This window comes from Sus scrofa, chromosome 11, assembly GCF_054392235.1.
Source record: "Sus scrofa isolate SSC_HxYL_T2T_F1_AM1 chromosome 11, Sscrofa_HxYL_maternal_Yorkshire_Landrace_v2.0, whole genome shotgun sequence".
NCBI classification, from domain to species: Eukaryota; Metazoa; Chordata; class Mammalia; order Artiodactyla; family Suidae; genus Sus; species Sus scrofa.
Genome location: NC_139393.1, coordinates 26,447,350 through 26,474,361, shown reverse-complemented (window position 1 = coordinate 26,474,361; position 27,012 = coordinate 26,447,350). Strand labels below are relative to the sequence as shown.

Genomic DNA, 27,012 nt, shown 5'->3' with positions numbered 1-27,012 from the left:
TCCACTGCTGTGGCTCAGGTCACTGCTGTGGCACGGGTTTGATCTCTGGCCTGGGAATTTCGGCATGCCATGGGTGAGGCCAAAAAAAAAAAAAAAAAAAAAAATTCTTGGCTGTCAGTAGCAGAAAATTACACTTAGAGGGTCTTAAGTAAGGATTTGTTTTTCTTCAGAATAAGCAACGTAGAAGCAGGCAGCAGCAGGCATTGGCTCAGTGGCCAGCATCTCTGATTTTTGGGGGGCTTTTCCTTCCAGCTCTAAATATCAACCATGAGGTCAAGTAAGGAAGGCAGGAGGATGCTGAGCTGTGCCAACCTTGGCTTCCTTTACTGGGGAAATGCAGCCAGCTTCTCAGTCCCCAGCACCCTTCAGCATGGATCCCATTGTCTAGAACCAGGCACACGGGCACCCCTAACTGGGGAGTGTGCGAAGCAGGTGTCTCTCCTGGGGCCGGTACATTGCTGACTCAAACAACAGCAGGACTGCATTGCAGGGAAATGGAGGGAAGAGAGACGTGGGCATGGCAGCCGAGCGTATGTGCTGCTCCCTATTTATTGAACATTCCCAGAGTGTACAATGCGCATATATTCATTCTCCCCATGGCCCAACTCTGTCCCCACACAATTCAGATTATGATGGGGTACATTTTTTTTTTTGGTCTTTTTTTGGGCTGCACCTGCATCATATGGAGGTTCCCAGCTAGGGGTCGAATTGGAGCTGTAATGGCCAGCCTACACCACAGCCACAGCAACAGCAGGTCCAAAGCAACACTGGGTCCTTAACCCACTGAGCGAGGCCAAGGATCGAACCCGCATCCTCATGGATACTAGTCGGGTTCATTAACCCCTGAGCCACAACGGGAACTCCCATGAGGGAGCAGATTTACGTAGCACTAGCTCTCATACATTTTTCATCAGTTTTGTACTTTTAAAAGTGACTATAGCCAAAGAGCATTCATTTCCTGGATGGAGCCATTTAATTTAAGGTAAATAACTGGATTACGTGTTCTCCGCCTTCAATAACTTTAAGTTGCTTTAATGCAGCCAGAAGCCCAAGGGAGAAAACATACACAAAGGGCTGCTTTAACTCAAAAAGAAACGTTTTAATTTCTCCAACCTATTGCAAACTAATAAATACACAAAAGGAACAACCTGGCAAAATAAATTTGTCTCCTGGGTCATCAAACCATTCTCAGCAACACGCTGTAGAAAAAACCCGGGGTTTAGCTTTGAAATCTCTGTGGTACCGCTTGATGCGAAGAACACCTGGACTGTGGGTTGTTATAGCTGGGAAATGTAGCAATGGGTTGTGTTAAATACTGCTTTGAATAAGACATTAAAGAACCCATCGCTGGCTTCTTCCGTTGTTGTTCAGAAGCCACAGAACAAGCCCCCAAAGGACCTTCACGTCCCATGAAGGGCTCTTCCGTCCTTTGTCGGATTCCAGAGTCTGTTCCGTCTCGTTTCCACAAAAACATCTGTGATCAAAGACATCAGATTAACCTAAATCTCCAAGTTGATAATCAAGTCATTTTCACGTCCACTCAGGACACTCGGATTCCCTCATTCGAGTTACCCCAAGTGGGACAGCAGGAGGGGAGTGGAGGATTTCGAAGAAAGCTGCAAAGAGAGATTAGACTATGTGTGTATGTGGTGTGTGTATGTGTGTGGGTGTGTTGTGTGTGTTTATATGGGTGTATTGTGTGTATATGTATATGTGTCATATGTGTAGATATATTGTGTGTATGTGTGTGTATATGTGCATATGGGTATGTGTTATGTGTGTATATATGTGTTATGTGTGCATATGTGTTTATTGTGTTGTGTGTATGTGTGTTGTGTGGGTATGTGTGTAGGTGTTGTGTGATATGTGATATGTGTTTATTGTGTTGTGTGTATGTGTATATGTATTGTTTATGTGCATATATGTGTATATGTATGTGTATGTTGTGGTGTCTGTGTATGTGTATTGTGTGTATATGCCCAGTGTATTGTGTATACGTGTATGTATTGTATCTGTGCATATGTGTATATGCATGTGTGTGTTGTGTATGTGTGTATGTATTATATGTGTGTATATGTCTTGTGTATTGTGTATACGTGTATGTATTGTGTCTGTGCATATATGTGTGTGTTGTGTATGTGTATTATATGTGTGTATATGTCTTGTGTATTGTGTATATGTGTATGTATTGTGTCTGTGTGTATATGTGTGTGTTGTGTATGTGTATGTGTATTATATGTGTGTATATGTCTTGTGTATTGTGTATATGTGTATGTATTGTGTCTGTGCGTATATGTGTGTGTTGTGGTGTATGTGTATGTGTGTATATGTCTTGTGTATTGTGTATACGTGTATGTATTGTATCTGTGCATATGTATGTGTGTTGTGTATGTGTATTACATGTGTGTATATGTCTTGTGTCTGTGTATGTATGTGTATATGTACTATGTATGTTATCTGTCGTGTGTTATGTCTGTGCATGTGCACACACACACGCACACGGAATTCTCATTAAGGTTTGATAGGGTGAAATAATCTTTTACCAACACAGGACCCTCACCAGGCAGCCTGTTCCGCTGTGCTCTTTGCTCAACGCATTTCATTTTCACTTACTTACAGGAAGGCAAGATCATGCCAGTTAGATATGAAGAAAATTCTCTCATCTGGGTGGCAGTAGACCAGCCTGTGAAGGACAGCAGCTTCTTGAGCTCTAAAGTCTTAGAACTCTGTGGCGACCTTCCCATTTTCTGGCTTAAACCAACCGACCCGAAAGGTAACGTGTTAACTTCTCTTTCAGTGGCTTGACATTCTCCCCGCCGGCGTGCAGTTCCCGTGAGCGCCTGCACGGCCCGAGCGTGTGACCAGGAAGAAAAATCTGGGGAGATGTTGGAGGACATGCCTCTTATCCAGAGAGTTCATGCCTTCATTCCACAAACACGTATTGACACATGTATTGTGGGCTCTTTTCTTGTTCTGGGCCCCTGGGATGCTCTGATGAACAGAAGAGACAAAGAATCAAGGCCCCCAGGGAGGTTTCTGTCGTAACGAGGGGAGACGGTACATAAACACTAGACTAAAACAAGAAGATTGTATGGTGTGATTCAGGGTATAATGGAAGAAGAATAGGGCAAGCGGTGGTTTTGGGAGGGCAGTGCTATTTTTTTTTTTTTTTTTTTTTTTGGTTTTTTGCTTTTTAGGGCCACACACATGGCATATGGAAGTTCCCAGGCTAGGGGTCAAATCAGAGCTATAGCTACAGGCCTACACCACAGCCACAGCAATGCTAGATCCAAGCCACATCTGTGACCTACACCACAGCCCACGGCAATGCCAGATCCTTAACCCACTGAGCAAGGCTTGAATCTGAGTCCTCGTGGATACCAGTCAGGTTCTTAGCCGTCTGAGCCACAATGGGAACTCCGGGAGGGCAGCTAGGATGTCTGCTAACAGGACTACTGGCAGAGAGTTTGTCCCCTGCATCCAAGATGTGGCTTAGTCTCTCACAGTGGGGGGCTTAGTCCCCCACTTAATTGCATTGAGCAATTAAGTGGGTTTTGTTTTGTTTGTCTTTTTTTTGCCTTTTCTAGGGCTGCTCCCACAGCATATGGAAGTTCCCAGGCTAGGGGTCCAATCAGAGATGTTACTGCTGGCCTACACCAAAGCTACAGCAACGCCAGATCTGAGCCACGTCTGTGACCTACACCATAGCTGTGACTGTGACCTACACCACAGCTCACAGCAACGCCAGATCCTTAACCCCCTGAGCGAGGCCAGGGATTGAACCCGCAACTTCATGGTTTGTAGTCAGATTCATTAACCACTGCGTCACGACAGGAACTCCTATCATTAAGTGTTAATTACACATCTGAAGCATTCAATCATCACACCATCCATCCAAGAATTACACATATTACATGTAACACCGGCAAACGGTTGCCCCCAGATTTGAAAAGGACAAAATGAAAGTCGCTATAGTCCTAGGATGGAATATCACAGACATTAAAAGTGAGGGATTTTTTTTCCCAGTTCCTCAGAAATGCAGTCATATTTTGCAATAAAGTCAACAAAATCAAATGCTCTCTGAGGATGCCTGGCTCCCCTCCCAGCTCCGGGGTCCAGCAGTCCCTGCCCTTGGATCGTCACACTGGCGGGTCATCCAGGTCACACAGCTTCTATGATCAGAGACACTGGGAATGACGCTGGACAAGGTCCCAGGGACACTGGGGAGCTGACATCTGCTGAGCTGGGGGCTATGTGCCTGGCACCACCCTGTCTCAGAGTGTTACAGTTTGTCTTCATTTAGTCTGCACCAACAACTCTCCAGGTACCTGGCAATAGTCCCATTTTACAGATGAAGAAACTAAGGGTCCCAGAGGTTGACTCGCTCTCCTGAGTTTATTGTTAGTTAAAAGAAACAGAGTTGAGGAATTCCTATCGTGGCACAGCGGTAAGGAATCCGACTCGTATCCATGAGGATAGAGGTTTGATCCCTGGCCTTGCTCAGTGGGTTAAGGATCCAGCATTGTTTGCCATGAGCTGCGGTGTAGGTCACAGGTGCAGCTCGGATCCCGAGTTGCTGTGGCTGTGATGTAGGCCAGCAGCTGTTGCTCCGACTCGACCCCTAGCCTGGGAACTTCCGTATGCCTTGGGTGCAGGCCTAAAAAGCAAAAAGCAAACCAAAAAAAAAAAAAAGAAAGGGAAGAAAGAAGGAAAGTAAAAAAAAGAAAGAAATGGAGTTGAATCCAGGTCAATGTAAATTTCAATAATATCTAATCGTGTATGTGTTTTAATATCCTTTTTTTTTTTTGGTTTTCACCCCAGAAAATACAGAATTCCCTTACTTATTCAAATAAAGGAATCAACTTACAGCAAAAAAAAATTTTTTTTTGCAGAAATCCAGAGAGAAAGAAGAGAACTGGTAAGAAAAATTGTCACCACGACGACCACAAGAAGACTACGCAGTGGACCACGGGACCAGCCAGGTCCTGGAAGACCGAGTAATGAAACCAGACCCAGTCTTCAAGAGGATTCAGAACCCTTCAATCCAGACAACCCTTACCACGTGCGTACTGGTGTTTGTATGACAGGCTCAGACGCATGCATTCAACCCAGCACTGAAGCCACGGTGTTTCTGCTTGAGATTTCCAGCAAGTATTTCATATTCAACTGAGACCTTTACTCAGTTATTTTTAGTTTAGTTTAGCTTAGTTTTAGTTTTATTTTAATTTTTTGTTTGCTTGTTTGTCTTTTTGCCTTTTCTAGGGCTGATTCCCACAGCATACGGAGGTTCCCAGACTAGGGGTCTAACTGGAGCTGTAGCCACCAGCCTATGCCAGAACCACAGCAACACCAGATCTGAGCTGCATCTGCAACCTACACCACAGCTCACGGCAATGCCAGCCCCTTAACCCACTAAGCAAGGCCAGGGATTGAACCTGCAACCTCTTGGTTCCTAGTCGGATTCATTAACCACTGCGCCACGATGGGAACTCCTATTTTAATTTTTTTTTTTTTAGGGTTGCACCTGCAGCATGTGGAAATTCCCAGGCTGGGGGTTAAATCAGAGCTACAGTTGCCAACCTACACCACAGCCACAGCCACCCCAGATCCGAGCCGTATCTGACCTATACCACAGCTCACGGCCGTGTGCCAGATCCTTAACCCACCAAGTGAGGCCAGGGATTGAACCTGAATCCTCATGGATACTAGTTGGGTTCTTAACCTGCTGAGCCACAGTGGGAACTCACAAGGCTGTATTTTTAAAAACACAGTATAAAAGGTATACAAGGAACAGTGAGTTTCCCTTCTGCCACAGACACCCTCCCCCAAGCAACCTGTTAGCAATGGCTCTTTGCCCAGTTTCTTTGCATAAGTGTGTACACACAAACACACACACACACACACACACACACACACACTTTTAGCACAAAAGAGCATACACAACTCTATGCTTTCTTCCCAGTTATAGCATTTTGGAAATTTTTCTATGTCTCCATTTATTTTAATGGTGACACCTTATTCCGTCATGCAGATAAATGTACAGAAATTTAACTAGTTCTGCTTTGGTGGACATCTAAATTATTTTCTCATCTTTGGATGTTACAAATAGTTAATAGGATGCACCTTGTACACACCTCGTAGGGTATGGAGAGGAGCAAATAGCGGAATGCTGGGGAAGCTCTTAGCACAGAGCATGGCCCATATAGTCAGCGTTAATGACTCCCGTTAGGTATTAGTCTTATTTATACCTCTCCTGCACTGAAAGAGTATATCTTTTTTTTTTTTTTTTTTTGGTCTCTTCAGGGCTGCACCTGTGGCATATGAAGGTCCCCAAGCTAGGGGTTGAATTGGAGCTGCTGCTGCCAGCCTACACCATAACCACAGCAATGCCAGATCCTTAACCAACTGCCCCTGGGCAGGGATTGAACCTGAACCTCCGCAGGGACCTGAGCTGCTGCAGTCAGATCCTTGACCCACTGCACCACAGAGGGCTCTCCCTAAAAATATTTTTTAAAGTAATTCAGGGCTTATGAGAAAATTCAAGACACCACAGTACTTCATTCCCTAAAGCTCAAAGAAAAATAACATCTGAAAAGGTAAACAGAAAATTTAATATGTTTTACTCCCCAGGTCTGGATTAGCTACATCTGGTTCTAGAGATGAGGACATCATCCCTTTACAGAAGGGCAGGATGTGACTGCCCTGCTTCCAGACTTGAGTGATCCATGTTCTTTTGTTTTGTTTTGTTTTGTTTTTTGTCTTTTTAGGGCCACACCCGCGGCATATGGAAATTCCCAGCCTAGGGGTCAAATTGGAGCTGTAGCCCCTGGCCTGTACCATAGCTCCAGCAATGCAGAAGCCAAGCAGCAAGCGGCGTCTGCAACCGACACCACAGTTCACAGCAACACCAGATCCTTAACCCCATGGTCGAGGCCAGGGATCAAACCCAAATTCTCACGGATACTAGTCGGGTTCATTACCGCTGGGCCATGATGGGAACTCCCAGGGTGAACCATATTCTTGCAAAAATTCTGCTTATGTCATTTTTTCCCCTTTATTTCATGTTGAACTTCGAGAAGGAACACCTTCCTGTGATCTTAGTCCTTCACAGATTCCTTTAAGGAAAACAGGGCAAGAACCTGAGATTTCTTTTTTCTTTTTTTTTTGTCTTTTCCAGGGCCGCACCCTCTGCATATGGAAGTTCCCGGGCTAGGGGTCTGATTGGAGCTGTAGCCACCGGCCTACGCCACAGCCACAGCAATGCGGGATCCGAGCCGCATCTGCAACCCACACCACAGCTCCCGGCAATGCCGGACCCTTAACCCTCTGAGCGAGGCCAGGGATGGAACCCGCAACCTCATGGTTCCTAGTCGTATTCGCTAACCACTGAGCAACGATGGGAACTCCGAGATTTCTTTTGTGATTAAAAAACAACAACAGGAGTTCCCGTGTCTCAGTGGTAGCAAACCCCACTGGTATCCATGAGGATGCAGGTTCCACCCTTGGCTTTGCTGGATGGGTTAAGGATCCCGTGTTGCCCTGTGTTGCGAGGTAGGTTGCAGATGCCTCTCAGATCCTGCACTGCTGTGGCTGTGGTGTAGGCCGGCAGCTGCAGCTCCAATTCAACCCCTCGCCTGGGAACTTTCATATGCCGGGTATGCGACCCTGAAAAGAAAACAACAAACTTGCTGAACTCTGGTGAGGAAATGCCTCAACCAACAGGCTTTTTGACTCCTCCTGCCCTGTCGGCTACAATTAATTCATGAGGTGGTCTTTATTTTTGTTATCCCAGATGAACCTATTTCAAGAGATAAGGGGGGAACAAATGGAAAGGCTGAAGATTTTAAAACAGTGTAAGATGTAAGGGTAACTTGATCCCCTTGCTGTACAGTGGGAAAATAAAATTAAAAAAAAAAAACAGTGTAAGAGAGTAAGACGAATATTTTGTTGACAAAATCTGAACATAGGCTGTGTTGGACGTGCTAAGGAACTGTTAGTTCTGTTAGCTGTGATGATGGCAGTGCGGTGCAGGGAAATACTTTGCAGAGAGATTCCGGTGTATTTATGGGTGAAATGTCACAGTGCCTTCAAGTCTCTTTAAATTTGCTTCAGAATTTAGTTTTCTCTTTTTGTCTTTGTAGGGCTGCACCTGAGGCATATGGAGATTCCCAGGCTAGGGGGTCACACTGGAGCTATAGCTGCTGGCTTACACCACGACCACAGCCACTCGGGATCCGAGCCACGTCTGCAAACTACACCACAGCTCACGGCAATGCCAGATCCTCAACCCACTGATCAAGGCCAGGGATTGAACCTGCAACCTCATGGTTCCTAGTCAATTTATTTCTGCTGCGCCATGACGGGAACTCCAGACTTTGCTTTACTTTCAAAAACCAGATTTGACAAAAAGCAAGCAATTGTGCAATCCAGATGATGTTTATCACACAGTTTTCTCCCCTTCCCAGTATGTTTAAAATTTCCAGTAGAACGTCTCTCCACCCCCATCCAAAAAAGCTGACTGAAGCCTTTTTTTTTTGGATACCAGAAGACAAGATAGCGTTGCTTAAGTTCACTTTGCTCAAGCCTAATCTGTGTTTGGTGCTGTATTTCCCCAAGATCAGTTTCTCTAGGAAAGAGGCTTAAAGAAAGTTTGCATTAACAAGGGCTTTTTGCCAATGTAAGTCGATGCCATATTAGAGTCTCTACCCCTGGAAATCCATGAGAAGACCAGGTACATGATTTGGGCACCAGCAAGTTTCTTCCAGTTCTGTGATCGCTGCAGCCGTGAAAATGGAGTTCTGTAGGTGACTTCCACGTCCTCTGACGTGAAATATTTTAACAGCTGAGTTTCAAAATGGGCTCCCCATGTTAGCATCCAGGGTTCTTGGCTTCCTTAATCCATAGAAATTGGTAAGAGGCCAGACAGGAACATTCAGGAAAGGAAGGCTTTATTGGGGTGGGGGGGGGAGGGGGCAGCTGCAACAGGACAGGGTGAAAATAGGCAACACTTTTCAATGCTTGTTTGCCCCTCCCCCCCCGGGGGGGCGGATATAGGAGGTGTGTGCTGGTTCCTTATAAGGGGCGAGGGTAGGAGTGGGTCCAGGGGGTGGGCCAGAGGGATGGCTTAGGTGGTTTGCACACCCCTTTGGCATTGGTGTGTGAGGGAGTCATGGCTAATACCCAGCTTTTGCTCTCAGCTTGCAGAGGTGGCAGGTGGTTTTTTAGCATCTTAGCCGTAATTTGCTCCAACTGCACATGCAGTTATTTTTAGTCCCTTACAGCCTCTTTATATTTTCTTGCTGGAGATGTTTGCCCAGGTGCAAGCACTGCAGCCACTGCGGCCAAGAATCCCAGGTTGTTTCACCCAGAGCCCTGGAAGCCATCACTGCCACAAGGGAGCTGGGTGCCGCAGCAGTGGCAGAAATGGTACCTTCAAATCATGGGGGTTTTTTTGTTTGTTTTTTTTCTCCCGGCCACACCTGAGGCATATGGAAGTTCCCAGGCTGGGGTCAAATAGTTCAGCCAGAGCCACAGCCACAATCACAACCACAACCACACTGGATCTGAGCCACACCTGCAACCGACGACACAGCTTTCAGAAATGCTGGATCCTTAACCCACTGAGGCCGGGGACTGAACCTACAGGGCCACTGTCTCCAGTCCCTAGACCGTGACAGGAATTCCATGTTTCTTCTTATTTAAATAAAGTTGAGGAGTTCCCGGGAAGCTCCATATGCCGCAGGAGCGGCCCAAGAAATGGCAAAAAAAAAAAAATGTTGAGTCACTATCAAGTGGTAACCATGGCTCGTTAAAGGCTTGGAGAAAACTTCACAGTATGAAAACAAACAAAAACCCCTCCCTGCTCATGACAGATTAGGTAGGGTGGAAGTTCCTTGAAGTTAGTTGAAGTTAGCACTTCTGAATAACAAGGTTTAAAGACTGAAACCTCCTACAGGAAATTATGCTGATTTCTTGTACCATTCAGGACCTTATTTAAAAACAATGTGCATCTCATTACAAAGAAAACACAAGTTTTTTTTTAACACTCTCTTTTATGTCGCAGCAGCAGGAAGGGGAAGGCATGACGTTCGACCCTCGACTGGATCATGAGGGCATCTGCTGTATAGAGTGCAGGCGGAGCTACACCCACTGCCAGAAGATCTGTGAGCCCCTGGGGGGCTATAATCCGTGGCCTTACAACTACCAAGGCTGCCGGTCAGCCTGCAGAGTCGTCATGCCGTGTAGCTGGTGGGTGGCCCGCATCTTGGGCATGGTGTGATGTCACTTCACCTACCAGGTACCATAAAGTAAGAATTCACTCCAGAGGCAACCAAAGTTTGAGGCATTGTGATGCTGAAGGGACCACAAGGTGTTTCATGGTCCACCCGAGCGATGTTATTTGAGACACTTAACAGAATATTGTCAACCGCTTTACAGAACTTTACTCAGAATTGCACGTGTACTGAAAGGGTAGTTTTAAGTCTAAAAAATACCATTATCCTTTTATTACTTGCTATTTTTTATTTGCTTTTCTTTGCCAGTAAGGCCTACCTATAAGAAAGACTTCCTTACCAAGCTTTTCTGGGATTATCATGAAATATTTACTTACAATTTGTCAAAGACCTCACCTGGACATTTGAGTTCCTTTTAAATCAAGTTACTGACTAAAACAACTGTTTTCTGTTGTTATTTGTACGGAATTCCTAATTGTTCTTAAACTTTATTGTTCTTTCCCAGTCCTGCAGATCTGCCCCCTGGGTTCCCAGATAAAGCACAAAAAAGGAAAACAAGACACATGATGAAATGCTTTATCTGTAGTATATGCTGGCATGTCATTAACAAGTGGCTGCCCTGTGAAGAGTCACCCTCAAGAAGAGAGCATCAGGATAAAGCAGGAAAACGTAGTTGAGGGTAAATCAGTCTTTGACATTCTGAAAACCAGGTCTTCCCACCCTTTCAATGTGGTCACTGGGCATGAAGAAGCAGAGTGATTTCTTTGTCGTACACATCAGGCTGCTGATGAACCAATTACCAGTAACTTCCTCTCCTAGTAACAGGGCTGGCAGTGCTGCTTGACAGATACTGCTGAGGAAGGGCTTATGTATAATGACATATAAACAATCTCAGGAACAAGTACTGTCTTTAGCAACTGCAATATTAGATCAGGAAGATGAGCAGGTACTTCATATTTTTGACATTTTAGTTTTGAATCTTATACTTTAAGAGAATGTCTCTAAGGAAAACAAAAAATTTTCCAAACACAGACTCAGAGAGATGAAAAGTCTTGACACCATGACACTCCCATAGTCTAAATACAGCTCAGTAATGTATATCTAGTGTTGCCAATTTAAGTCTGTAAAGTCATATAGAAATTTTTTTTTTGTCTTTTCTTTTAGGGCCACACCCGTGGCATATGGAAGTTCCCAGGCTAGGGGTCTACCTGGAGCTACTGCTGCCGGCCTACGCCACAGCCACAGCCACAACAGAAACAAGCCATGTCTGCAACCTACACACAGCTCACGACAACGCTGGATCCTTAACCCACTGAGCGAGGCCAGGGATCGAACCTGCAGCCTCATGGTTCCTAGTTGGGTGCATTTCTGCTGTGCCAAGACAGGAACTCCCATATGGAATTTTTAACTTAGTCGTCAGATGAACACTTGTGTGCCTATGTTTAATGTCATGTTCAGCAAGCTAGGTCTCTGGAGCAAAAAGGGCTGAAGGAAGAGACACAGTGAGTTACATGTCATGGTCACACTGTTTGCCAGCAGCAGCAACTTGCTGCAGTTGTAGATTTTACACATTTCGTCTTCAAAATGGTTCTCTAGTAACTACACAAGTGCCAAGCATTCTGCACACCATCCCCCATCTCGCCACCCAGCAACCTCTACTTGTTTCTAAAAATAAAAGGGGAAAAAAAAAATAGACTGAGTCAGTGACCCCACCACAGAAGAGCTTGTGTCTCACGAGGGCTAACTGGGATTGAGGACACCAGAGACCTTGACAAAGACGGGAGCACTCGGCTTCTTAGAGAAAGAGAATGCCTTCCACTGTGTCTTCTACGATGAGGAGTTAGCCGGGCGGTGAGAGAGGAAGGGCACTCGAGGCAGAGGGAGCAGTTCAAGTACAGGTGTGAAGGTGCGAGGTCCAAGCAGGGACACTGCCCTCGGGCTGAGGCGGAGGCAGTAGCAAGACAGAAACGTACTCATATTACATGTTCACTTGGAACTCACTTGGTGGAAAAGGAATAGGAAACCAATGAAAGGTTTCGGGCAAAGGGAGGGCTGGTAAAGGTTCCATTTTAGATGGATCACCTTGGTAGCCTGTCCACGTGAGAACTGAGGAGGTGCCAAACTCAGCAAGGAGGACAGCGTGTCGAAAGGGAAGGCAGGCTGCCTCTTGCAAAGGTGCTCCCTTTTCAAAGCACCAGAATTAGATGAAATATTACACAGGTGGATAACTTACTTGATAATGGATAATGGAATTATGCTGTGTTAGGAGAAATCACTCAACACCCAGGGACATCACCTTAACAGAAAAAAATAAAATTGATGTTTTAAGAGCAGAGAGGAACCTGACATTGGATAATGACAAAATAGACTCAAATTGTGTTCAAGGAAGAAAACTACAGGTCTACTTTGAAAGAAAAAAAAACCAAGTGCACAAAGGAGGAACATTTGGCAATGGAAGAGAGGACACCGCACGATCCAAACCTCTCGCGAACTGGTCCTAATCCCTAGGTGACCTTTAACCAGGCCAGTCCAAAAGCTGCAAGTGCTGCCCAGTTTAAGTGCTGCCCAGTCCGCTGTGCTGAACGTGGCTTGTCCTTTAATTCTCGGTGCTGGTACAGCCAAACCTTATGGACATGAGAGGTTCACTTTCAAGGTCCTACGGTCCTAGTTTGCCTCAGTCGTCTGAGATGTGATAGTCACTGTTGTGGCAACATGCGGAGAAAGTGAATTGTTCTTGCTGGGTTTCAGTCAGTATCTGTTATGTTCTAAGTTATATAAACATACCTCATTGAAATATGCCAACAAACTTCCATTCCAATTTGAAAAACTTGTTTCAACCTCATCCTTATACCTCCTTTCCCACCGCCAGCTCAAATAATCGTTGCCACTAAAAAAAGACACTAAACACATTCAGAATAATCACTTAACCCACTGGACAGTTGTTCTTACACCAGATTTTATTATACTCCGAAATACAAGCTACATGTTTACAAAATAGAAATTCCTTGTCTTAAGTGGGGTATTTAATTTTTATTTCTGTATAAGCTGAATATGCTAGCTTGTTTTATGAACATTCATTGTATAGAAATGGTCACAATTTTTAAAAGTGAACTAATTTATTGAGGGGGAAAGAGAGCGCACTGACAAGAATCAACATGCATAGATATTCCTAGTAGCGCATGTGAACAGAAAGGTGTAAATCTGGGAGTCAATGCAAACTTGAGCGAAAACATTTTACAGGCAGAGTGAGTTTTGGTATCTATGAAAGAAAGCTGAACTTCTTTAAAAAGGGCTTTTGTACATATATGCATGCTCATATTTCATATGCATATACAGGTTTCACCTTGAAAAAGCCCAATATAGTAGAATCAAATTTACAAAACAGTTACTGTTGACTGACTGACAACAATAAAAGGACTCACCACAGGCTTTATTTAAACTGCTTATATTCAAAAGCAATCAATTTACATACAATTTTTAGGTTCTTACTGTGTAAAGGTAAGTGTATATACATGTGTATGTATGTATGTATACACACACACACACATATACACACACACATTTACACATGTATGACCTAACCTAGCAAACAGCTGGTGCTATTTTCTAAGGTGTTTGGTTTACTGAACCTTTACCAAGTCTTAAATAGTTTTAAAATCACATATACAGGAGTCAGTGTTATTACATTTATAAGTTATCACCATGAAGTGATAAAAAATCAGTGATAGGTGTAAACAGCATACTCACAAGCTATAAATATAAGTCCCTAAGTTAAAACACCAAATTATTAAGAACTATTTGTTTTAAGAGGTATATACCACTAAGTTCCTCTGTGAGTTTATTGTCATATTCCTCTTCTATTTGTGTCTGCTGCTTTACAAAAATTCGCTTCATATCGAATTCCTATAATCGAATCAACCTGCTTTTTCTCATCTGTAATATGGCTACAAAAATTTTAATAGCAACAAATGAGATAGCTTAGAAGAAATAACCTCTATGTACTTTTTCTTGAAACTAGCACTATATTTACAAATTTACTTAAAGTAACTTTAAAAAAAACTCAACATGATTTCTGCAGCCTCCCGTCCTTCAGCCCTCCAAGGTGTGAATTAGTTAATTACTAAAAATTTTCCTTTCAACTGCCTACACTCCATTAATCTAGACTCTTAGCCATTTTTTTTTATAGTGAGCTTACTTTATACTGACATAGTCAAAGACCTGGAATAAACTTAGCAGGCATCAACTTCCTCTTAGCAGGACATAATGCTTTTGACGGCCAAGTGGTTTCCTTCTAATTAAAGCCATATTCCTGCCTATTAGTTACTAGGGAACTACACAATTATGAAGTGGGAAAGATTTCCCCTCCATAAACATCTTCCTCACACACATTCTCTCGACCTAATCCACCAGCACCATAATTTGTAATATTCAGTCAGTGCCTATGTGTAATCAGGCAACACCCGACAACATTCCAGTTGCTTGAGAAGGAAGGGTGCCTCATCATAAGTCAGCACCACGCTACTGCATCCATACTCCATGAACAGAGTATTCTAGGGTTCTCTGCTCAATTTCAGTAATCTCTCAGCAGTGATCAACTAGCATCTTGTTCCGAGATTTTCAATTTGCTTCATTTTGACTGAGAGAGGCTGTCTTTCATCATGGGCAGGACCATGCCGTTATGCGGATTCGATCGGGGTATGGCAAGGACCCTAAGGGCCTGCCGACAGAGGAACAAAAATAATCACTGAGCATCTCTCCTCTGCCTCTACGGCCATGGAAGAGGGAAACTTCTCAAAAGAACAAGACCCCAAGTAGCTTTTTACTTTCTTAAAAATTGTGGAAATAAGACGTCTGAGATGATTAGTGCTAGTAACCTCACTTAAATTGTCTCCTTTACGCCTTAAGATCAGGGTGTTTTAAGAGCAACGCCCCAGGTCACATACATCAAAATCACAGATTTACTGGGCCCGATCCCAAACCGACTAATTCAGAAACTCCGGAGGGAGGTGGAGAAAACCTACATTCTGAAAAACAAGCTTCCCAGGTGAGGGCTTCACCCTCAAGTTTGAGAACCACTGTATTATACATTATCATAGAAAATATCTTCCCAATGCTCTAATTTTTATAGTTGCCTGGTATTTGGGGCAACTGTTAGGAGATGAGTACAAAAGTTCTCTCACCAACTATCCGTGTGAGTTACGTTAAAGAACTCTTATGAAGGAAAAAAGCATGTGAGAATGCTCTCGAAAAAATGCATTCGTAAAACCAAAAGCTTAGACTAGACAGTACTTAAGATTTATTCCAGCTCTAAAATACTGACTTTGTTTCATGTCTCATGCAAATACATGTCTAGGGGAGTAATAGGTGCCAAAGATGCTTCTAGTCTTGGCAGATGGCCCATAAAAACATGCCTGCTGACCTGATTTAGACAGTTCTATTAAACACGAAATCCAGTCCCACACTTATTCTTAAATCCCTGTGCACAACCAGTCATTCTAATTGACTCAGTTTTTCTCATTATCTAGTCTGCTATAGCTATAGGAAATAGTTCTGCTAAACAAATAGAATAGGAAATAGTTCTGCTAAACAAAGATTACGCTAAAATGTGATGTTGCCTATAGTTTAGTATGTAAAAAGAACAGAAATAAAGTATTTCAAAAAAATACTGAAAGTGAGGGCTTCTCATATACCCAGTAAGTCATATGCCATCACGCAAATTCATTCACATCGATACCACCGGGTGTTCAGAACGGAAATTCCACTGCAAACATTGTTAGATTTATAAAGTAAATCTGATCCGATTCTATGTACATCTGATAAAAATTAAAAGCATTTTTAAAAAGAATGACAACTGGCCAAACTTCGACAGCACTGAGGATCACAGGTTTTGTATGAAGCTGGGAAAAGCGCTGGCCCGGCTACCATCATCTCCCCTGTGTTATATGCAAGGCCCTACCTGTTCTAGGCCCCGTTACCTCCCCTCACTCACTCTGCCCCAGCCCCGTAGCTTCCCCAGCATCCCTCAAACACAGCAGGACTCTACATCTGCTGTTCCTTCCGCCGGCAGTGCTCCTTCTCAAGCATCTTCACAGCTCCCTCCGCCGCCCTCAAGTCTGTATTCGAGCATCACCTGCTCACTGAATTCTCAATTGATCTCGGATCTCAAATTCCAACCACCTGTTGTCCTCTTTGCACATTTAGTTTTCTTTCTCAGCACTTGACATCACTTCACATGTACTCTGCTATTTCCCCCATAAGTTAGGCTCCACAAATGCAAGGATCTGTTCACCAGTGTCTCCCTAGAGCCCAGAACAGTGTCTGGCACATCCCTGGCACTCAATGTTGATGAATGATATCATAAACTATGTATTTTGTACTTATTTATATTGTTCTATATATCATTCTATTACCTATACTACAGTGAAAACCCATTCGAAGAAAAACACATATGGCTTTGACAGAAAAATCTCAAGGACATTAATATTGTTAAAAAAATCAAGTATAAAACCCTGATCAAAGAGGTTCAGTATCTCAGAATTTCTTTGGAGGTTTTCCAGAAAAAAAAATGTACTAGTAAGCAGTTCAAATTTCCACCTCCGGATGCTGGTATGCTTATACACTGCCTGACTCAACTCTTGGTTTTCAGACCTGTTCACATGCCCAGACCCATTCCTGGCTTTATAAAACTCTGGCCTCCTTTCCCCTACGAGTTTCTTGGGCTCAAAATTCCTTCCCAAAGGATGACTAACTGAATTAGAAAATAAAGTTCAGTCCCTTCTTTAAGGAAACACACATATTTTAGTTTTAAAACAGTTGTGGCAAAAAAAAGGAATCTGAAAATAGCGAAACAAAAAATACTTGAGTATTACACGGGTTTTAAAGTTATATAACTGCTATTCCCTCTAGTTATGAAGATAGCTGAAGAACAAATTAGATTTAGCTCTCCTGACCAGGGGTTAAAAATCTATTGAAAAATCACTGTTATCTATATTGATGAATAAATAATCAATTTCAAGGGCATGATATAAGCAACAAACTACAGTTTTAAAAACTAATTATGTAGTTTGGTGTAAGGTTAACACTTCTGATACCAAACACTTCTGATACGACGTGAAAAAGCACCCTGCTCTGCAGCCAAGATCCAAAAACAGTAACATAATCAAATAGGACACACAGGGTAAAACAGCTATCAAGCTACTAACCCTTAAACCAGTACAGCTCTGATGCATCATCCGTAAGGGACCTCCAAGACCCCAGCTGGGGTGGCAGTGAATTCCCGCGGATTTCACAAGACTATTCTAATGGGAGATACCTAAACAATGAAGAGAAGAAAATACAGAGAGTCTTCTGGGGAGCATTAACACCACCTGCCAAATTCTGAGGGCTCATTCTCTACACAGCAGCTCCAGCAGATAGAAAGTTGGAAGGCAGCCCCCAAAACCCTCACCAAAGAGGCTCAAATGATGCAAGAAATGAGTCAGCTGTAGTGACTCCCTAAAGAAAGAACAGATCAAACTCTCAAACATGCCTATGAGACACTGTGGTTTTGGTTTGACTCTTATCAAGGGATCTAATGGGTGTCTCAACCATAAGCAAATAACCCAACCCAACTGCTATGAAGCCAGCCACTGCCAGAGTAGCAGCACAAAATTAAACAGCTTTCCTGGAGGTGGCAGAGGAGCTCAGTTTTGACACATCAGTAGGAAACTGAAACTCTCTAGTTGGGTTGGAAGAAAAAATATACATAGGATATTCAGACAGACCAGAGGTCTGCAAACCCAAGACAAGAACAACATGCAATAGAGTCTTTATGTGACGCACAAAGCCTAAAATATTCACTACATTGCCCTTTATGGAAAAAAACATGCAAACCCTTAAATAGACTACTCTTGTGCGCCTGGAGCCTAGGTACACAGTGCAGCAGTGACAGATGAGGTTAAAAAACAAAAAAACCACCACCACCCCAAAAAAACACCCCCCCCAAAAACCTGAATGAGGCTGAATAATGACTGCCCTTGAATAGCAGCTAAAAATCAGAACTGGTACCTTCCTTTCAGGAATTCCACTACTCAACAGCACTGAGGAAAAAAATTAAGGACTTTATATTTATTGGTCACACACTCTGAGATGGGATTTAACTGTCTTCACAATCCTGACGCAATATTATCACCCAGTGTTAGAGATGAGAAAAAGGTTCAGAAGGGTTAAGTCACTTGTCCTCTCAAAAAACACCATTTATTAACACAGCAAAACTTGGAATTTAAGATTGCAGATTCATCTGTTGGTATCCTTTTTGCTATTATAAAACAGTTGCCTCTGTGGTACAGTCGAAATAAAAGAAATTGATCATTTTGCAACTAATAAATAGTAAAATGGTAAGCAGCAGTGCCAAGGAAATGCATTCAATCTCTTAGCATATTTCCTGACCATGGAGTTAAGCTAGCTAACTTAAGTGTTCAGCTGGTAGTCAAATGGGTCCCAGAAAAGGTCAAGGCTAGAGTACAATGACTGACAAAAAGTGGTAGCTGGGGGAGAACCCTGAACTTGAGTCCACAATACTTCTTGTTTCCCCACTGACTGTTTCAAGGGTGAGGGGAGGAGAACAGACTAATGAAATAAGTCTTGCAAACACAACTATTGGCTTCTCTACACTGATGGAAATAATAGGACAGAACTTGTGGTTTATAAGTAGTATGACTTTCTATAAACCCTGATAGTTTTATTCTGTCTTGAGATTTAAATGAAAATGGAATATCAGAGAACTTCTTAAGGGAAGTCCCTTAACATTCTACATAATAGTTTGTATCTTCTGGCACCACTACGCTTCATGATTCTTTTTAAAGTACTGCTGACAATACTTGCATATTGAGGCTCTGCCGAAGTAAATTAAAATAACTACTCATTCAAAATAAAAACTTCAGGAGTTCCCTGGTGGCTCAGCAGGTTACGGATCCAGTGTGGTCACGGCTGTGGCTCAGGCTGCAGCTCTGGCACAGGTTCCATGCCTGGCCTGGGAACATCTGCATGCCAAGGGCCTGGCCAAAAATGAAATAAAAGCTTTCCTACAAACTCTTATGGTCGCGCTGTAAATTTTTAAAATTATACTAACAATTTTTAACTAGCTGATATAATTTCCTCAGACACAATCCTCAATCTTGAAGGACTGAATTGAGAACAAAAAGGCTTTCTATAGGATTTAAACCTCTCAGCCTAAAAGCATATAAGATAATCTGACTTTAACATTAAGCACCGCTCTGTGCACTTTACACACACAGGTACACATACACTTGCGGCTGGACGTGTTTCTGAATTCAGATTGTGAATTCAGCACACAATACAGGTATACTATCTACTGTGTAACAATCTCAGAAGGATTTGTGGTAGCATTCTGTTAATATTTTCGCAGCAAAATATAACACTATTCATATTGTAAATACAGGACTTTTTTTTTTTTAACCAGAGTCATACACATACACACAAATTTAGTTTTTAGGGCTATCTGAATTAGGATTAAGTAACTGTAGAATGGTATCAACTCGTGCAACACATAAAAGCCCATGAGGTTGATGTTACTGTCCCCATTTCAAAGATAGGAAAACTGAGACACAGAGACATGAAGTACCTGCCCACTGTCACACAGCTAGTCAGCGGTGCACTCACGATTTGACCTCAAGCAGGCTGTCTTCAGAGCCCATGCATTTAACCACTATGCAGTACTCACTGACTTTTAACGCATTTCACAGTGCATCACGCGCACAGTAACGGTCTGCCAATTAGAGCTTTTGTAGTTGCACAGGGTGGTTTTTAAAAGCTTATACACAGGTCTTGAAGATTATTTCCCTAACTCCTTTTTGATAAATTAAAAATTACTTTTGAGCCAAGAGTACTGTTTCTGAAACATCTTTTTGTATAACTGAATTCTATAATCATTCAAGAGAAAGTCAGTCAGATATGTATGAGAAGTCTCAATGCAAAAATGAGAATTAAAAATTCAAATTTGGGAGTTCCCGCTATAGTACAAGTACGTTAAGAATCCAACTGCAGCGGTCTGGGTTGCTGCAGTGACTCGGGTTCAATCCCCGGCCTGGGGCAGTGCGTTAAAGGATCTACGGTTGCGGTAGTGTAGATCACAGCTGTGGCTCAGATTCAATCCCTAGCCTGGGAGCTTCCACATACTGCAGGAGCAGGCACAGAAGAAAAAAAAAATTCCAATTTGGAGGCACAGCAAAGGCAATATTTACAAGACTTCACACTCTCCAGAATTCAGAATATATATAAAATGCTCACATGACTGGCATAAAGGAAATAACCTAAATCATTCTAATTTTGTTGAATTAATCAGTGATACACTGATCCCAATACACGTATCTAAATAGGAAATAACCTTGAAACAATCTTAACATTTGAATAATGAAAACTAGTGTGAGAGTTCCTAACTTAAAGAATAATTTTGGAGGTCCCATTGTGGCTCAGCAGTAAGGAATCTGACTAGTATCCATGAGGTCGCAGGTTCGACCCCTGTCCCTGCTCAGTAGGTTAAGGATCCAGCATTGCTGCGAGCTACAGTGTTGGTTGCAGACTGGCTCAGATTAGGCGTTGCTAAGGCTGTGATGTAAGGCCAGCAGCTGCTGCTTCAATTCAACCCTTAGCCTGGGAACTTCTGTATGTGGTGGGAAGTTCAAAAAAAGAATAATCAGCACGATGGGCCTGCTAGTCTTCTCACGCCTATGACAATTTTCAGTGTATCTTGTTTCTCTTTAATTATCTGGATTTGAGAAAAACAAAATCTTCAACGCACATCAAGACTACCTGGTTGTATTACCTTCCATAAGAGGCAATAGATTTGGATTGCTAATAACCTTTTCTACTTAAGAAACTGATACTACTCTTATCTTTAAGAAATCTACTGCCCAGCTCATGTACAGGCACTGAAAAATTCAACTTGCACATTCTCTGCCTGTCAACTAATTTATTAATAAAAATCATTCATTGTCCACCCAATTCATTCACAATTGTTAAAAGCAGGGGAACTAAAGTGGGACAGGCCTCAGTTCAAGTCCCAGCTCCATCACTTATCAGTGAGTAAACAGGGCAAAGAACTTCACTTGGGCCTCATTCTTCTGATCTGAAAAGAGTAGCTACTAGCACTTCACAGGCTGTTAGAAATGAGATAGCACATATAAAGCACTCTGTGACACCTGGCCCACAAAAAGTACTAGTACTACTGCTACTGCCTGCATAGGTTAGCCATGTGTATGATTTTGGCTGATTTGGGGTTGTGGGGGAGGGGGTAAGATACTGAGGGAGGAAGAAAGACTAAGAGTTAAATTAATTTCAGAAGCAATTACGAGGGTGGCCCCAAAGAGTAACACTTTTGAGTACATCAATACCTCCAATTTACCCACAACTTCTCAAACTGCTCCAAAATAAAATCTCTCGGGTGTGTGTAAAATGATCTTACAATAGAAAAGGCACAGCTGGGAGACAAAAGAAACCAGACCAATGCTGATGATCCCTCTCATTTAAAACTACACATAACCCTTGCTGGAACAAAAACCATTATTTTGTCCTTCAGCTTTTAGTATTTCTTCCTTGGTTCCTCCGAGGCAGAAAGAACTGATATATTCCTATGGGGCTAAAACAGCGAGTAAGAGTATAAAGGTAAATTTCTTTACAGTCACAACACCCAGAAATGTTCTACCTATTTTTGGAAATGTCAGTAATAGCTACAAGTCAGAGAGATGCACGCGAACCTGGACAAGGACGATCCCAATAAAATTCAAGTGCACCAGGCAGATCAGACGGTCAATTAATAGGCAATACTGCTCTCGGCCTGCGATGTGTCTCTCAGATCAATGACCTAATCTCATATGTAGATAATTAGGGAAGAAGAAAAGGAAGGTAAAATGGGAAAGGACAGCCAAAATACATTTCAGGACTAAACTATTAAAATTTCTATCTAGACTGTTCATAATAGCATAGTGACATACCCTCACTTTAAATGTTTATTTGAAATTTATCTAAAAAATGTATCTAGGACAGGTCAATTATTTTCTCCCTTGTCCTATATAGTTAGCCTGCTAAGATAAAGTAAGTTTTTTTCCAGGCTCAGAGAGACAACAGCAACGATTCGATGTTCTGCAGTCAGTGAACACCACAGATCAAAAAAATGAAAATGCTGGGGGGAGAACCGTACTTACCAGTGCAACCTATCCTTTTTCTCTACTCCACAGAAAGACAGAGAAAACAGACTTTTTTTTTAAGTGACCAATAACTGCCCATGTTGAAGACTGAACTTGCTAGTGTGTAAGCAACTCTCAACAGGTGAGGACACATACCAGAAAATTACCAATACTGACCCGGGTGTTTCAAACCTGTGGTACAGCGATCTAAAGAGATTACTTCAAAGCAGAATTCAAAGAAGCAGATTATCCCATTCAAGATTCCCAGAATTCATCAAGATGCAAATAATTATAGAAATCGGGAGAACAGATGAAGAACTTAAGATTAAGGGAAAAAACGTATTCCCAGACTAACCCTCAAAAAGCAAAATGATTACTGAGGAAAAAAGTACCTTCTGAAGAAATAAGAGCAGCTAGAGCACCAGAAGAACCAAAATTTGAGAACTGAAAATGGAGTCTGGAAAATGAGACCAATTAATAGCTCAGCTGAGATAGCAGAAAATAAGGATAAAAGTTAAGAGGCTAAAAATGGCGTTTTTTCCATTTCTGGAGGCTTACAAATTTTCCTTGTCCAGAATGGTAAAAGAAAAAGAGAAGCAGTATTTTAGGGCAAGCAATCTAACCTACTTCTCAAAATTCCCTTCTTCACCCATAAATCTATTGTATTTAGACTAAGTAACACTGTACATACCACAGTCACATATATTAGGAATTCCATCTGACTGAGCAAAATCCTGAATCCCGCAACTTCCAGGAAATCTAACCAACAGATAAACACTCTTTAGAAAAATGTATCCTTTAAAAGACAAGCAAAACTAGTACTAGAACCTAAAAAAAAAAAAAAAAAAGACCAACTTCTTTTATAATAGTATTATCTTTAAAAAAAAAAAAAAAAAAAAACAATAGCTGCAAGCACAGCAAATTCCTGGGCCAGGGATCAAACCCTCACCACAATAGTGACAAGACCAAATCCTTAACCATTAGGCCACCAGGGAATTCTCTAATAGTATCAATCTAAAGAAAGAAAAAAGTTGCTTTTAAGTGGCAAAAATGTTTCCTTACTTAGAATCATGAACTTTTAAACTTTAAGACCCTACAGACTATTTAGGGATAAAGGAACTAAGACAAGAGGAAGGTTATAAACCTGTAGAAGATTTGAGAGCTAGTGGGTGGCAGAGACCTGCTAGAGGCAGAGTCTTGTCTCCGAGGTGGCACTACAGGCCCCCAACTCATCGCCTCGGTAGCAGGAGCCTCCCCACCCCTGAGAACAAATGATAATTTAACATGCGGAATCACGATCTTGTTTCCTTAGGAGACAACTTCATAAATTCATACAGGCAAGACCTTAATTTTGCCTTTCCCTTCCGTGTTCAAGAACCCAAAACAGTAGCCTGTAGCTCTAAGTGGGCAGAAGGACAAGTGAAAACCCTCCACATGCATAAACAAAGCTGTACCAGCAGGTTTGGGGCATGGTCTGGAAGCACCCCACCACTTTTCCTTATGAACTCCCTTACGCTTCAGGTCATGACCAGAAGGAAGGGGCTGAATTCCCATTCTTTTTGGAGGTAGAAATGCTGGCTGATCTGCCTACCATTTTACCCAATCCTCAGCTGTGAGGGTAGCGAGTACTGCCTTGCCACAAAATGTTAGTGAGACCCAAGAGACACCAACCTCCAGGGCATCACGGTTCAGAAACTATGATGAAAAACAAATCAGACCTACAGGTCACCCATGGTCTTTGCTTTGTAACAGCTTAGGCTGCCAAGAATTTCAATCATGTAACACTTCTTTTATACCTCAAAACTGTGTAATTAAGTTCATCATTCAACCATTCCGTAATTCCTTCATGAATGTTAATTTCCTCTCTCTGCAAGATTATAAACTCTTTGAAGTTAATGATGTCTTTTAGTTTTTGTATTCCCACGGTATCTATTTATTCTAGAAACAGAATAGATACTAAATATATACATATTAATTTACTCTCTCAGCAGCTGCCCTAAACCACCATACCCAAAGTAACCATGGGGATGTGAGATGAGAGATTTTCTAATAAAGAAAACAAAAATAAAAACACCGCAAAAACCAAACCAAACCACCAGTGCTGTAATTTCACGAATCCTGCCGCGGCAAAAGCAGTGAAGAAGAGTTGGCCTTTCCTAAATTACTGTTTGCCTCAGCTTCACAGATTAGCCTTCAATATAGCTAAACTTGCAGCATGATAAACTCAGCTGTCAGTGTCTTATACAGAATTTGAAAGGTAAAGGCCAAAATTCTCAGTGCAATTACAAATATTTCCCATAAAAGTAATCAAATGGGAATTCCCTGTGATAAATAATTTTTCCAAGTTTTCATTAAAAACTTAAGAAAAAGGTAAATAAACCAAACTTCTTCATAGAAAAATTGTATTTACAACTCCATTCAAAAGCAGTTTTTAAAAGCAAACAATGTAACACTGAAATTGAAAAAAATCTACGCTCACCCAAAGTTGCCACGTCTAATAAATTATTAGCAGAATACTGCATCAAAAATAAGGCAATAACCCAAGATAGCCCACTAACAATTTTTCCACTCCCACAACTAGGTAGAATTAATCTATCTAGTAGCAAATGATACTTCATTCCATTTCAGCATATGTGAAATCCTTAAGGACAGAAGCAATGATTTCATTCTTCGTTAGTCTCTTAGAACACTTGAAGGAAAATAATTTCTAAAGCACAAAGAGGTAAAGAGGTATAATCTTTAAAAGATGTATTCAGTGTTCGAAATTCAAGAAAGCAATATTAATACACAATGGGCATTAGGTGAATATATGCAATACAGTGATAGCAAATTAATTTATTTAGTACTTTTTCCATTCCATATCATCAGGAGGATTGATTTCAACTTTCCTTTTACCCACATCAGACCAGTTGGTACTCAAAACTGTACCACCAGACTCCATCTGCAATAAGAAACAAAAACAAATTAATTCTTGGACCATATAATCAAAACAGAGTATTTTTCTAAAACTGTTCCAAGCATAGAGTCTCAAATATAAGCTTTGTTTGGCTCAATATACACTGATAATATTTTGATTTAATCTTAGGCTTTCCAGGTAAGTTACTATGTTTTATAAAATCTGAAAAGGAAACTCTAGTTAGGTAGGAGCACCACCTCTTCTGCTAATCAGCACAGAAATATTTGTGGAAATACTACCTTCAGATCAAAATAAAATTGGCTCTGAAAGACAATGATGATATAATCTTTTTGCTGATAGTAAAGACTAAGCAAAGTAAACTCGTTTCTAGTTGGACAGAAATTCAAGAGCCCCTTAAGGTTCTCTGTCAAATATATGAAAGTGTATGCTAGAATTATTTTTAAATCAAGGTACACATACATAGAGATATAAAAAATCAGTGTCTCGGTGAAGAAAGAACTACTATATATTTGGTACCCACTGAATGTCACACTTCCCAACAAGCCTAGCACATTCATAAACACATTTATTTAAAAAATAAAGTTCTGGGAGTTCCTGTTGTGGCTCAGTGGTGAACGACTCCAACTAGGAACCATGAGGTTGCGGGTTCGATCCCTGCCCTTGCTCAGTGGGTTAAGGATCTAGCGTTGCCGTGAGCTGTGGTGTAGGTCGCAGACGTGGCTCGGATCCCGCATTGCGGTGGCTCTGGCGTAAGCTGGTGGCTACAGCTCTGATTAGACCCCTAGCCTGGGAACCTCCATATGCCGTGGGAGTGGCCCTAGAAAAGGCAAAAAGACAAAAATAAATTTAAAAAATTAAAAAAAAAAATAAAGTTCTGGATAGCTGTTATCCTAATGCAATAAAAATGCATTGATTCAGATCACAGGAAAGAACAGTGAACTATTAAAATCTAAACACTTAAAAATAACCAGCTGTTACTGTTGGATGCATAAAGTTACATACACTACTATTATACTGGAACCTCAAAATAACCCCAATACCCCACACGCTCTGCCAAGTTCCCATATGTGGGTTCCTTTGCATGGGATGCTCTTCTCCATCCCAGTTTTTATATCTTTAGTTATCTTCCAAACATGACACGTCTCCATCTCTCTGTGGCCTTCTTTGACCCTAGTCAGGACTTCATCTGCTCTTATAAGGTTTGTCTTCCGTGTGCAGAATTACCATTAATATAACATGGGTGATGTTGCACTGTTAAAATTTTAAGGATCTGCCTTCTTATGCCTGCTCCCCACTCTTGGCTCCAAATTAAAGCTGAGAGCTCCTAAAAGGCAAGGAGCATTTTTACAACCATTTAACATTCTGGCTCCAAGGGCAGAGGCCTGGCACACAGTAGGCTTCAAACAAAATGTTGATGGGACATTTTATATAACAGACTACTTCTATAATCAACTATAAAATGGGACAAGTTTATAGAATAAGCTACTTCTAAGAGAACTGAAGGAAGCAGATTTATCATCCGATCATATTCGCTAGTGACTTTTTCCTCTCTTACAGACTGCAGTGCAACTGAGCATTTCTCTGATTATCTTGCATGTGTTGGTCACTTTGCCCAATTAAACCAAGAGATCACAGATGAGACCATCTGTTAGGCATACCTTGTTATATTGTACGTTACTGC

The 27,012-nt window shown here is 41.8% G+C and overlaps 2 protein-coding genes across 8 annotated transcripts in view; one reads left to right on the top strand and one right to left on the bottom strand.

The window, feature by feature from the left end:
• The window catches only part of CNMD (chondromodulin), a 34,230-nt gene extending 21,171 nt beyond the window's left edge, over window positions 1-13,059 (top strand). The window contains exons 5-8 of one of the 7 annotated variants that reach the window (XR_014819584.1): window positions 2,620-2,773; window positions 4,893-7,232; window positions 7,602-9,354; window positions 9,503-9,774. Coding sequence is in view for 4 of the 7 variants with exons in the window: in XM_084981903.1 (XP_084838029.1) it covers window positions 2,620-2,773; window positions 4,893-5,062; window positions 10,064-10,279 (540 nt within the window). In the remaining 3 variants the exon portion in view is untranslated. Of the gene's footprint in view, window positions 1-2,619; window positions 2,774-4,892; window positions 7,233-7,601; window positions 10,671-10,737 lie in introns of those variants that run through there. The other 6 variants (XM_084981903.1, XR_014819583.1, XR_014819585.1 and 3 more) reach the window with 6 other exon arrangements.
• Window positions 13,060-13,171: 112 nt separating this feature from the next.
• Window positions 13,172-27,012, bottom strand: part of SUGT1 (SGT1 homolog, MIS12 kinetochore complex assembly cochaperone) — a 54,672-nt gene continuing 40,831 nt past the window's right edge. The window contains exon 13 of the mRNA XM_005668449.4: window positions 13,172-25,355. Coding sequence (XP_005668506.1) covers window positions 25,254-25,355 — 102 coding nt within the window. The 3' untranslated portion in view covers window positions 13,172-25,253. The remainder of the gene's footprint in view (window positions 25,356-27,012) is intronic.